Source organism: Hydractinia symbiolongicarpus, chromosome 13 (assembly GCF_029227915.1).
Source record: "Hydractinia symbiolongicarpus strain clone_291-10 chromosome 13, HSymV2.1, whole genome shotgun sequence".
NCBI classification, from domain to species: domain Eukaryota; kingdom Metazoa; phylum Cnidaria; class Hydrozoa; order Anthoathecata; family Hydractiniidae; genus Hydractinia; species Hydractinia symbiolongicarpus.
In genome coordinates, this window is record NC_079887.1 from 11,403,169 (window position 1) to 11,415,844 (window position 12,676).

Below are 12,676 nucleotides of genomic sequence, written 5' to 3' on the forward strand. Positions count from 1 at the left end.
AAAACTTTGTGACCCTTAATTCTGGCAACAAAATCCTAGCTTTAAAGGTTCTTGCTTAATATTACACAGAATATCCACCTGCCTATATGTTTTGTTAATTGGTAAAAAAACCTTTATAGTTAAATAAATATGTGGACATGTGGTAAAAAAACATTTATAGTGAAATAAATATGTGGACATGTCACTTTTAAATATATTGGAAAAGCTGAAGATTGATCAGGAGAAGATTATTAAAATGAAAGATCAGGGTATCTCAACAGGTAAACACTTATTTACTTCTAAATCATCTTTTTCCTACTTTTTTGTTACTGCTTTTATAACTTACTATTAAATTAGGTGCCCTGTATTAAGTTTTAAATATACACCCGTGGTTGCTTCGGCACTTCTACAATTTAAAGTTAAATTTGTTTTGCCACTTTAGTTAGTTAGGGATAAATAAATAATTAAAACAAAAAATTATCTTTATAACATGACTGATACAAAAAACCAGTTAGTATGAAAAAATCTGCCTATTTGATTGATTTACAGTTCACTAAAACAGATCGTACGAAGTCATTCTAACCAGTTTGGAAAGCCATTACTAAAATGTTACAGTAAAAACATAAACAAATAAAAAAAAGATTTCCGTACCACAACAAAAAATATAAACCTTGTTCACCTAAAATAATCTTCTAGTTTCAATTTACATAAACAATAATTGAAATTTGTTTTGTGTACTTACAAACCTTTAAAATTGAACAATTTTGACTATAAAAGTATCTAAATCAAACATGTTTTTTACTTCCTCAGTGACTTGGAAAGACAAATGGACTTAAATTTTTGTACTGGGGTACTGTAGAACTGTACAATGCAATACCCTCGATTAAAGGCACATTTTGTATATCACAGTTCAACAGCAAAACTAGTCTGTATTTTACCAAAATCGACTTGTAGACTATAAATCTTTATTTTTAGTACTAGGATTTTTGCAGCACAGTGACAATGATGAATTGATGAACAAAGCAACTCTGACACAACAAGTTAGTTTTGTTTGTTTGTTTGCTTGTATGTTTTGTCGGTTTTGTCAATTTTGTATTATTTTGTTTGTTTTGTCTTATTTTGTCTTATTTTGTCTAATTTTTTTTTTGTTGTTGTCATTCCATCCTAATCAAATTATTTTTTTCAGGAAGTTAACTTAATAAGAGAGAATTTGTTTGCAGAGCATGCGAAAGTTCCAATACGAGGCACTGATCTATATAAAGAAACGATGAGACTAATGAAGATACTTCCAACAGGTAGGTTTGGTGAAGGTTGTTTATTGATTTTATTTTGAACTCATACACAATCAGAAAATGTTTTGGAAATTGTGTGATGTTTAAATGCAAAGCTTTTGTGACTGTAAATTCTATCAAACAATTTAACTTGATCCAGGCCATACTGATTTAACAATCGCTATTGCACACATGATGCCTAAATTGAAAAAAAGTTAGAAAAGTTAAAACTTTAAAGGACAAATGTTACAAAAGTATGAAAACGTGCAGCTAATATCATTGATAATAGCTTTAGAAACGTTGGTTTAGTTTGCTTAACGGAAAAAAAATATTTACACTGTAAAATCTGTTTTAGGCAGAGAGGTACTGAAATTTGCATTGTTTAATCTTTTCTGTTTGTTGTTTTAGCCTGTAGCAAGTAAGTAGCAGAACCAGCATTAGTAAGTTCATTCACCTGAATAGCTTGATTACAATTCAGAATCATTGTTTTTTTAGGTTATTCTTATCATAACTTAGTTTTGTTGATCACTATTTTCCTTTATGTTAATAATCAATATGTTATGAGATCATTATATTTTGTTGCTTTTAAATATTGTACAAATCAGCTTTTGGAACGTCTTTTAAACTATATACTGTATAGCTATATACCGATTTCACTACTTAAACGACTACATGCATTTTTTACATGCATTTTATAAGCAACTGTACTGAAATCTTTTGTACAGGTATTTTGATTGTTCAGTTTTTTGCTAAGCAACCTTCAGCTAAATTTTTTATTGATTTTAATTTGGGAGTTCATTACTTGACTTTCAAGTTGCTTAAAAAGACATGTACCACAATCAGCATCATGTTTTACTTTCACCACAGTTGACAATTCTTGATATTTTTGAATCATTACATAGTTTGGATGAGTTGCTTCATGGTGGTTTGTTTACTACTGAAATGTTGGAAGTGTATGGACCACCAGCTGTTGGGAAAACTCAGGTAAGATTACTGAAAATTCTGTCTTTAAACGCCTGGCGTGTTAAATTGTAGGGGAATTTAAAAAATACCATAATTATGCTGAAGAAAAGGAGGAGGGTGTTGTGCTCAAGATGTACGATGGGATATGTTTTCTGCCTTAATTTAAGAAGGCCTGTTTGTGTCAGTGTGCCAACACTTCTAACTTTTCTAAAGTTTTAAAGTTATTTCTCGAAAGGTCACAACTACTTCATTATGAAGCAAACCGAAAAAACTTGTGAGTTTTACAACACATGATCCAATCCTACGAATCGATTCAAAAGTTAAACATTAATTTATATATATTATAATTATAACCTTTTTTGAACAGCGCGTAAATTAAGCTTTAAGAGCTTGCCTAACTGAGTTGTCTTTTTCTTCTGCTTTTTTTGTCTCTTTAAGAGTTTCTGTTAAAACTGGTAATTGAGTTGTCTTTTCTTTCCTCTCTTCTTGCCTCTAAGAGTTTCTGTTAAAGCTGGTTAATTATAGTTTCAACAGTTACGAGAGATTTTGTAAGGTCTCAATTTGTTTTTTGTTTGACGTTTAGATGTGCTTGCAAGTGACAAGTGTTGCAATCTCTGCACAGCAAGCAAATGTTGTTTACATGGACACTACAGGTTCCTTCACCACAACACGTCTGGTGGAGATGATTGAATCGAACGTGAAAGCACACTCTCCGCCGGTGTGTCATTTTTTTGTTCTTCCCTGTTGATTTGATGAGCAAGCGCTATTGTACCACGGAAAAGTTTTTTTTGTCTTTTTTTCATGCAACGGCGAGCTAGCAGGACAGAACCACAACAAATCTATCAGGTTTGGAATTAAAAAAATATCGCATAGAATAAAATGTGGTTCATCTGAAAAAATTCTCTTTTTTTAATTACTAAGAATGTTTTTCTTTTTTTTCCAATTATTATAGTGTAATTGTATTTTTATACTGTTCCGTGAATACGTGTTCACTGCTCGCTCTGGAATTTGAATTTAACCTTTTACGTCCTAAAATCGTTTAATGTTCTTAAATTATAATCTCTCTGGAAGGAAAGAAATGTCCTAAATTCCTAGTTATCAACATTGAGGCTTAACTTTAAATAAAAGAACAAAATGTTAAAACTTTTCTTTTTGATCAGATGAATAACTTTTTTTCCAGGTAATGAAAGACATGTTATCTAGAGTCCTCCATTGTCGAATCTTTGATGCTTTTGGTATGACGTCACAATTAGAATGTTTGAAAGAAAAATTAGAATCAGAGGTAAATTTTACACTTTTGACGACTTTAAAGGGGCTACGAAGTGGCTTAAGTAAGATCTCCGTCAATGATGTTACTCTCCATCTTCGCACATTCTGAATAACATTGGGTAATGTCCAAACCATTCAGAAGGTTAAGATACAAGAAATTATACTCACTTTTTGCAACATATTATTGCAAAAAAGTGTGTATAACCTGTTATGGATAATTAATTTTTATGATTTTCTACTTTTTAATGGTGTTTTCCGAAAATAGGTACGTTACCAGTAAAATAAGCCACGGTCTGCAAAATATACTACATTATTGTAAAATTGTTTTGATGTAGAAGCGAGACAACCTCGACAGACAACATGCTGTACTAAATTGTCTTAAGAATGTTATTAATACTTCTAAAAAGATTTTAAATTTGTTGGTGTTGCTTCAACTGACTTGTATGCACTAATGTGGTATATTTTTTGTGCAGAATTTAAAAGACAAGCTAGGTCAAAAAACTTTCTTCTACTAAAAAATTGCTTCGGCGGGAGTTGTGTTTATTGTCAGCCGATACGACTGTCAATAACTCATTGCATTGCCCAGGTCCACTACTTAAATGTTAGCTCAATTGCTAATGATGCGACCGTACTTTGGTATATCGAAAGCCTAGAAATGTTAAACACTTTAAGCAGTAGGGTCATAAAAGCATTCACAAACAGCCGAATTATCAGTTAAATATACGTTCTTGATAATACTACAACACTTCTACTGTCCTAAGATGATATAAAATATATATACGATCACCGACCTATCTTCTTGTTAGTGTCAAAACACCTGTTTCTTCATTCTGCCGAGTAAACTTGTACCAATGTAGTGGACCGGCGCGTGTGATTAATAATAAAGAGATGCCATTTCTGCCGTACCTGTCGTTCGTTTGGTGCTGCGTTCGGGATATAGTTGAGTGCGTTCAAATAGGGGTTTGGGTGTTGTGGAACCTGTAACAGAAGCAAAGCAAATGCTTAAATCGAATAAATTTTGGATATCCATTTTATGCAGGGAACTTTTCGGTCATTTCCAGTTAAATTTGGGTTACTTGTATTATATCTAAGTTGTTTTTTTTTGGTTGTTTTTTTTATCGTCATTGTTAATAAACTTTTCCAGCCATAAGCTCGACTTTCGTGTAAGTCAAAAATCAACAGCTCGTTGCGTAGCTCCTTTAAGAATACTTTTGCAAAATCAGGTTAGGAAATAACTTTTTTTTCTAGATCTCGTAAAATTTAAAAAAGTTAGAATTGCGAAAACTTGATTTTACGAATACGTTTTTGTTATTCTCGCAAAATAGAAGGAACTTGTCAATCCCTAGATATTTGTTTTTATTAAATTGTACGCAAAACCTCTCTTATTATATTATTTTTGCATTAAATATATTTATTATATTTTTTGTATCCTAAAGAATAACTAGTCTTTTCTTGAGCTGTTGACAAAGTAATAAAAGTGAAATTGAATTTCCAGCCAAGAAAATTTCTGAAAATTCGCTTCCCAGAATGCCATAAAATGAGCTTTTCCTCCACGTGTAACTTTTAACCAGCTTAAAGCTTAATTTCCGCGAAAAACAATTTAATTTCTTATGAAAGAGCTTAAAAAGTCTAGCAATTTGCTTTCAAGTTTTCACTATGATTTTTGATGAAATTTTTAAAAAAATAAACATCCTCTTTCACCCCCTTTATTTGCGTGCGTGCCAGTTTTTAAATTTAGTGTCACATAATTTTTTTTTACATAGTAACCCAAGTGACAAATGTGAATTATAACGCTTATATTGTAACTTACTCGAGATTTCCAAAATTTAAACTATTTACAAATTTTATCATCCGCTCAGTATTTTTTACCAAATAAATGGTTCCCTCCCATTAATTTTAAAAAATTTTCAGGTAGCCGAGTTTTGTTCGCACGTCAAGTTGCTGATCGTCGATTCAATCGCATCTGTTATCACTCCAATTCTTGGTGGACAGCAACAGCACGGTAAACATTCTTCTACTTAGGCGAGAATTTTTTTACGAGAAAAAAATATTTAAATAGAAACTGATGGAGCAATCTCAAATTTCAAATTTTTTCATTGAAATCCGAATTCGGCACCAAAACTATTTAGGTTTATTTTGGTACGCGTAAGATTTAGGTTCTACGCAAAAACGCAAAAACGTTTTTATTGTAACTTTTCGTTTTTTTTATAGTTTCTGTACGTTTCTATGCGTAGGTCATGCTATTATGTCAAAAATTGGTTTGCTTCTCAAACAAATCGCTTATGAATACGGCATAGCTGTTCTGGTACGTTTCTTTTATTTTAACATGTTTAATTTGGTACGTTCATTTTGATTCTCTGCTGTCAACTCTGAATCTCTTTGAATAATAAAAAAAATATTAACATTACATTTTTTGTCTGCAAAGTATATTCCACAAGCTGATATAAAAATCTTAATTCGTTTGCTGCAGGTAATATATATCGTTTAGTTGGAAATGACCTAAGGACACATGTCGCACCAGGCTCCATCAGAAGTCCTCCAATGTCTTTTTTTTTTCTTTTCAATTGAGCTATATAGAATTAATTATGGACCAGTCATTAGAGTGAGATGACCGACTTTAAAGTCTAATTTAAGGTGTTCAGAAAAATTTTTAAAAAAATTGAATTATTCTTAAAGGTTGTCAACAACGCAGTTACTGATGATTTTAAGAATACTCGACAAGCACACCGATTAAAACCATCTCTCGGAAAGTCTTGGTTAAGTGTTCCGCATGTTCGATTATTTATGGATGTGGGCTGCCAGAGTGAGAAGGAAAAAATTATTACCATTGTGAAGCATCATCGGATGGTAAATACTTTTTATTATTTTACTGTTATTTTATTTTTGTTTTATTATTTTGTTGTTTAAAAAAACACGCCAGTATAACACTCTCTGTTTTAGTGTGCAGTTTTTATATTGTTATTAATACCTGTAGATGAGTAATAATTGTTTATTTTTTTATTGCTAGCCAACTGGTGTCTCTACTGCAGTTCACATCACGTCGAGCGGTTTGCGTAATGCACAAAAAAGCTGACAAACTCAGAAAATATTGATGTTACTTTTCGGCCTGATCTCCTAAAGATTATTTCTTCACAAGATGGCTTATTTTATATTTATTTTTGTATATAACAAATCCTTTCATAGATTATATTTCTAACGTTCACAAAACTTTTTCTTTTTCTGGTGGAAATGATAGTTGGTACAAAAATGAACGATAAATTGTAAATGGCACATCTTAAGCGCTTAATTTTTTTGAAAATACAATTTAGCAACTTAAGTCCCAAAATCGTCAAATAGACAGGGAGCCTAAGTGAGGACCAACTTTTTCCAATCTACATCTTAATCAGACCCTGCCTTTTTTACAAACTTTAGGAAAATTTGTCTATTACAAAAGGGCGCTAATTTGAAAACTTTATCTTACCCCAGAGCGCTTATTCGGCCAGGGGTGGCTATTCCGTCAGGTCAGCAGTATCAGAATAATTCTGGAAGCAGAGTATTGGCAAAATTGAAATTCGTCTCAATGTTATTGGCGAACATCTGTTACTCATTGCGTTGTGTAGGGGGGAAAAATTTGGCGCATGCGTGTTAAAATGTGATGCTATTTTAATATTTTCTTAAAGCTGCATCTTGAAAAAAGCCATGTTTTGAGGCTTTTTTAGTTTTCACTGTGCTTGGTTGTCCCATTTGTAAGAACAGAGAGCCAACGAAATTGGGGAGAGTGTGGCAAGGCCATGGTCCCCAATTTTTTATACAGTTTGCGCCGCTTAGAAAACATTATTTCCAACATTAAAACACAGTTTAAAACACACAGTTAAAACACGCACACAAATTTTACCTTTTAAACAACGTTTTAATTAATCTGAAAGTCCTCAATATGAAACATTTCAGGGAAAGCCCAACAAAGCGCAACCCTACTTAGCCACTATATTGTTAAAACCCAACTGTTGAAACTATTTTGTATGTCGTAGAGACATTATTATTTGGAGTTTTGTTTATCATAAATATCTTATATTGCTCATTTATGTCATACACCTGGTGCATGAAATTTGGTATCTCATTTGTTTGTTTCTTTTTTTGCCCCCCTTGAGCTTTTTTCGCTTTTGTTTGCGTGTTGTCGCATATCACAAGTACTTTTTTTCTACTACTTTAACGCCAGCACGCGCATCAAAAAATAAAAATTGTTGATTGTCGAATTAGGTTCAACTCGGATATCATTTTACACAGGGTATTCCTAGCATTTGCAGTTGGTAGAAATCTGTGTGGTGCATTGTGCAGAACTGAACTAAGATGCTCAAAGAATTGAATTTAACATTTAAAATATCTATTTCTTATTTCGACCAAAGATATATTGGAAATATAAGCGTTTACATGAGACTGAAGTGAAATTTCACACCGTAGTAAATAGTACGGTTGTTTACATAATATTCGCTTCGCGTTGATTTCAATTTCAAGGGTGGTCAGTAAAGGGCTGGTTCTTTCGTGTTTGTGATTTTTGACCATGCAGAAATCTTATTTAAATACCCCTTCAGTCAATTTGAGTGGAGTGGATTTTAAGGCACCCAAATTAGTAAAAACTCATGTAAACAGTCTTACGAAACACATCGTGGTCCGGTTTGAGTTCACCTCGGATCTGGTGTAAATGGCCTCTAAAGGACATGGGGAAAAAATAGCATAAATTCTCTACAGTAGAATCTCTCCGTGGCAGACATTATTCACTTATCGCATGGTTGGTGTTGCAAGATTCTGCGGTGGAGAAGTTCGACTGTGCGGTTTTACAATATTCAAAATAATACAGAGCTTCTCTGTCACTTCAAATCATTTTTACCATATAATATCCACTACGTAATTTTAACCAAACACGTTTCATATAAAGATATTGTAACCTCGTTCCCAGGGCATTTTGCCGTCATGTTAAACTTGAGAACGAATCTAGACAAGACATTCTGAAAACGAGGTTAAAGATATTCATGATATTTCATGATTTTTGCATAACTTCGTTAATAATTTAAATTTTCTTTTCCAAATCTGTTGGTCCCGAACTCTCTAAAATTTAAATGAAAACAAATGTTATTAAAATGTTTCTTTATAAGAGGCCGATGTTTTTGGTGCGTTAGGCAAATACTTAATGTATGTAAATCAAATTTTTTTTTGCTGGATGAACCTCTTTTCCAAATTTGCGCCCAAAGAGGAATAAAAGTATTAGAAAATTACAGCTTGATGTACCTTACTTCTCTGGACAACTGACGTGCCGTAACTCCAATACAGAACGTTCACTTAATGCTAGCAGCACATTGGCTGTTTCCATAACACCACCAAAGGAGCCATCTTGATTTTGTTGGGATATGATCCAGTTGTATATCTTTTCACAGAAAGGATGTTGGGTAATCTTATCACCGTTGATAGTCCGCATAGCCTGTAGAGAATGAAAAAGTAACCTTGATTTTCATCTTTTTTTAAACACTTTTTTTAAAAAAAAGAGAAGAAAATGTTTGAAGGTTGAGAAAGAAAGAGATAGTGCGACCTTTTCCGAACTTCAAATTGAAAGCGAGTGTCAACTGCACTTGTTTCCTACTGACTCATTGTGGCAATATTTGAGTAACAACCTCTTTCCCAGGGCTTGTTAAGTTATTCCATATTTAGATGGAACCCGAAAAACGTTCAGACTTCGTCAAATTTAAAAATAACAAGCCCTGGAAACAACGTTAAGTCAGTACTTATTTTTACAAGGTAATAAAATTTATTTCGTTCAAACTAATTCAAAGAATCCACGAAAGAAAAATTCAGACAATATGTACCCCAGGAAACTCCCGTCGATATTTCCACAGGACGACGAATGGTTTATATTTTTTATATTCCTCCTTTTGTCTGTCCGTGAGGTCGTGCTACGGATACACACAATAGCAAATGCGATATTATTTTATGCTGTTTGTTTAGACGCATAAATTCTCATGAAATGCAACATAGTTTTATCCACTTTGTTGCAACGGACGGACAAATTTTCGAAAAACTAGTATTCCCATAATAACTATATTCTAACTATATTACTATATAATAACTATATTATAACTTTGTGTGTCACTGCACCGAGTGTTTTCTTACGCAATATCCTTCTGAATGAAATTAAAGTTAATTCAAAATTTGTATTAAATTATTTAGTTTTTCATTGGTTTGTAAAAACTAAATAATGCAATTATTTGACTGCTCTTCTTCTTACATAATGAGTAAAATTGCTAAGCATAGCTCTCACCTGCGGTGGTGTGCGTTCACATGATACTTTGTTGCGATGGCAACATTTAAGTGAAGAAACACCCTCTGTAACACCTTCATGTTCTTCCACAGCGTGAAAAGAACAAAATCTTAAACAGGATTGTGCGCATAACAAGACACTTGCGCTTCTGTTTTATGTAGACGGGTATACCCCTTGTTTAAACTGATTGGCCCTCTTGTTAGGATTTTCAGTTATTAAAAACGCTTAGAATGTGACGTCATACCTGCATCATGTGCGCATGCGTCATCAAACTGTCAGGTTTATGACGACGAAAGATATGATTAATCTTTTTAACAGCTTTTTCTTGTTCACGATAGATATGCTTTCGAACCCAGTGTGACATGAATTTCTGCTTACCAATGGCTGACAATGCAATAACAGATAACGCTTCAGTTTCCGCCATTTTGTTCGGATTTAAGATTTTACGCGTGCCTTGATCTTTCCGTCCAATCAAAACATTGCTCAAAATCTCTTCCCCAAATTCAGATGGTATATCTTGTCCGTTCACGTACAATGCAATAACACCCAGACAGTACTGATAGAAATTGTCGAATTCACCTTTCGGAAAAGCATACATCTTTTTTCTCAAAATGTTGATTAGGTTTCGCTGTTTAAAATTTTTCACATCTTTGCAAGAAGCTCTCATTCCAATCATTAAAAGCGCCAACTTTCCACCAGACAAACTGATAAAGTCATCAATAGGCGCTGCATCAATTTGTGTCATAGCACTCTGAATTGTTTTCATGCAATGTTTATTTTCGTGTGCAAAGCCAGCCAGGTGCAGAGACTGCAGAATCCATGAAGAAGTTGGCACATCAAACCACAAATTCTGTATGTGTTGTTTTCTTAACCATTCTACAGCTTTTGCAACAGAAGTTGATATGTTTTTCATTTGTTGACTTGCTTCTTCTAAAACCACAAACACACGTAAAGAAACTGTAACTTGAATTGTTTAATAAAACTAACGAGAGAATAAGGCTTGTCCACAGCTGCATCTTAAGCCAGTAGCAGCATGTACAAATGACCTGTAAACCCAATCGTTGCTTCGATGTACCGAAGACTGCATCCTACCTTTTGAGGCTAACTGACAGATTTTTCTTGATGCTATCTTGTGGCAGCCAGCATATCGGATTGTAGTGTCACCACGCGCTGAAATGGTGCGAAGAAAACGAAATAAAACAATAAGGTCATTTAACTTCTATGAAGTAATGAGGTACAAATTTCAAGAATGTAAATAAATATATAACATATATTTAAAGAAAAATCCCACTGAAGTTTCTTACCACTTAATACGCTAACAAGTAGCAGGAGTAAATACATTTGTGATCACAAAGTATTTGTGTCCAATCTACAACAATAGAAAGATTTATAGTATTATTATCGTATATGCTTAATGGTTGCAAAATAAGTACTACAGTACAGACTACAATATGAAATATAATATTTAAGTTCTGATATTTTTGGCTGGTTATTTTCCGAGCATTTAAGGGAAGAAAATGTTAAAACAAGAAAAATATGTCATGTATTGTGCAAGAATGAAACGCTATAATTTTATCCCACTACAAATAGGGACAACCATGAAATTACACGTGGTATAAAATGTTTGACAATAAAACAATCTGTTAATAACGTATTATCCACACATAAATTAAAAGACAAAAGAAACAAACAGAAAAAGTTAATTTACCTTGAACATTACTTGATAGATTTATTTTGGGCGAGTTGTTTCTTTTGAAAAATTATTTTTTTTAAAAACTAAATATTTTTATAAAAATTCTTTAACAGCCATCGTACGAAATTATGGACAATAAAATCACGTTTGCATGTCACAGACTGACGACGGAATTGAGAAAAAACATACAAACAGAGCTTCGTTTTCAAAAGTTCTGTTTTAATTGCATTCGTTAAGCATTCGTTATTATTTTCTCTCTCATCACTCAGACTCGAACATTTTGCGCCGTCATATTTTGCATTTTAAACACAAAATACTAGCTGGAAGACCTGACGTTGAACGCTAAGTACTAATACACCGTGCCACGCACCCAGGTGGAGTGCTTAAGTACGGCACCTTATCGAAAATCCAGTGGAGGATTAGGCGATTCAATTCTTCCCTAAGTCTGTTTTTATTTTAAGGACCCATCTTTGAAATACTATCTAAATGCAGGCTGAAGCTTTACAGCACATACCAAAATACGTAGTTAAAGCGCTCTTACCTCTTTTTTAGCCGTCTTTATATCTTCTTGAGTTGCTAACTAAGTTCATTCATGAAAGATGGTATCACAAGAACATTTTTTTAAATAATTAAATTCGTTTTTATTATAAATATTCTGCGTCCATTTTTTATTGAGCAGATATAGCTGCCAGAACTCGTGATTTTTGCAATAAATTATTTAATTTTCATAAATAAATTTTTAATACTTTAATCGTGAAAATGGACTTTCAACTTTATTTCAAACTACATATTTGGTTGTACGAATTTTAGTGAGATTCTCTAATTAGACATTTTCAAAAAAGCTGGACGTGTTTGAACCAAAGCGCTCAGAATAGTTTTGTTCCTAAACATCATGAAGTGAAAATTGGTCAAAATTTTTTTTGTTGAATTCGAGACACCTTCATCACTGACATGACAATCGATTCAATATTTGATTATAGTTTATACTTGTCATGTTTCTTTCGAAACCTTTTTTTTTTAAAAAAAAATCGCCTTGTCTCCTGAGACCATTATTTTCTTAGATTGCCTAATTGCCTAAAAATATTATTTTTTCGTTTGCCTCGTTTCCCCAGGAAATAAACGAAATTAGGTAACTATGTCTGGGAACCCTTCGCAGCTAGGGGGCGGAGATACGCACCAAAGGGACGGATCTAATGCGATACAGTGGAAACACGC

At 33.1% G+C, this 12,676-nt stretch overlaps 2 protein-coding genes across 6 annotated transcripts; one reads left to right on the forward strand and one right to left on the reverse strand.

Moving 5' to 3' along the window:
- Positions 1–63: 63 nt before the first annotated feature.
- Positions 64–6,689, forward strand: LOC130623025 (DNA repair protein RAD51 homolog 4-like). The gene is made up of 11 exons (XM_057438527.1): positions 64–260; positions 955–1,019; positions 1,166–1,274; positions 1,659–1,668; positions 2,153–2,234; positions 2,797–2,931; positions 3,394–3,495; positions 5,394–5,484; positions 5,717–5,787; positions 6,159–6,329; positions 6,490–6,689. Exons 1-11 carry the CDS (start codon positions 179–181, stop codon positions 6,553–6,555), a joined length of 984 nt encoding a protein of 327 aa, XP_057294510.1. The 5' UTR covers positions 64–178; the 3' UTR covers positions 6,556–6,689.
- A 1,630-nt stretch (positions 6,690–8,319) lies between these two features.
- LOC130623023 (uncharacterized) lies at positions 8,320–12,075 on the reverse strand. Of its 5 annotated transcripts, none has more exons than XM_057438525.1 (6): positions 12,003–12,075; positions 11,073–11,137; positions 10,861–10,938; positions 10,013–10,698; positions 8,750–8,934; positions 8,320–8,564 (listed from the first exon to the last, which is right to left on the reverse strand). In XM_057438525.1, exons 2-6 carry the CDS (start codon positions 11,107–11,109, stop codon positions 8,519–8,521), a joined length of 1,032 nt encoding a protein of 343 aa, XP_057294508.1. In that variant the 5' UTR covers positions 11,110–11,137; positions 12,003–12,075; the 3' UTR covers positions 8,320–8,518. The 5 variants fall into 5 exon arrangements, with proteins under 5 accessions (XP_057294508.1, XP_057294505.1, XP_057294509.1 ...); XM_057438522.1 differs by having other exon boundaries at positions 11,073–11,135; positions 11,861–12,073; XM_057438526.1 differs by having other exon boundaries at positions 8,745–8,934; positions 11,073–11,135; positions 11,861–12,066.
- Between the last annotated feature and the right edge of the window lie 601 nt (positions 12,076–12,676).

Bases quoted from the DNA above. Each gene is read 5' to 3' on its own strand.
- LOC130623025 (XM_057438527.1), top strand. From the start codon at position 179: ATGTCACTTTTAAATATATTGGAAAAGCTGAAGATTGATCAGGAGAAG. The intron at 5,788-6,158 runs GTACGTTTCTTT...TTATTCTTAAAG, and splicing joins AATACGGCATAGCTGTTCTG to GTTGTCAACAACGCAGTTAC. The intron at 6,330-6,489 runs GTAAATACTTTT...TTTTATTGCTAG, and splicing joins TTGTGAAGCATCATCGGATG to CCAACTGGTGTCTCTACTGC.
- LOC130623023 (XM_057438525.1), bottom strand. From the start codon at position 11,109: ATGTATTTACTCCTGCTACTTGTTAGCGTATTAAGTG. The intron at 8,935-10,012 runs GTATGACGTCAC...CATTCTCTACAG, and splicing joins CGCATGCGCACATGATGCAG to GCTATGCGGACTATCAACGG. The intron at 8,565-8,749 runs GTAAGGTACATC...TTTAAATTTTAG, and splicing joins CACGTCAGTTGTCCAGAGAA to AGAGTTCGGGACCAACAGAT.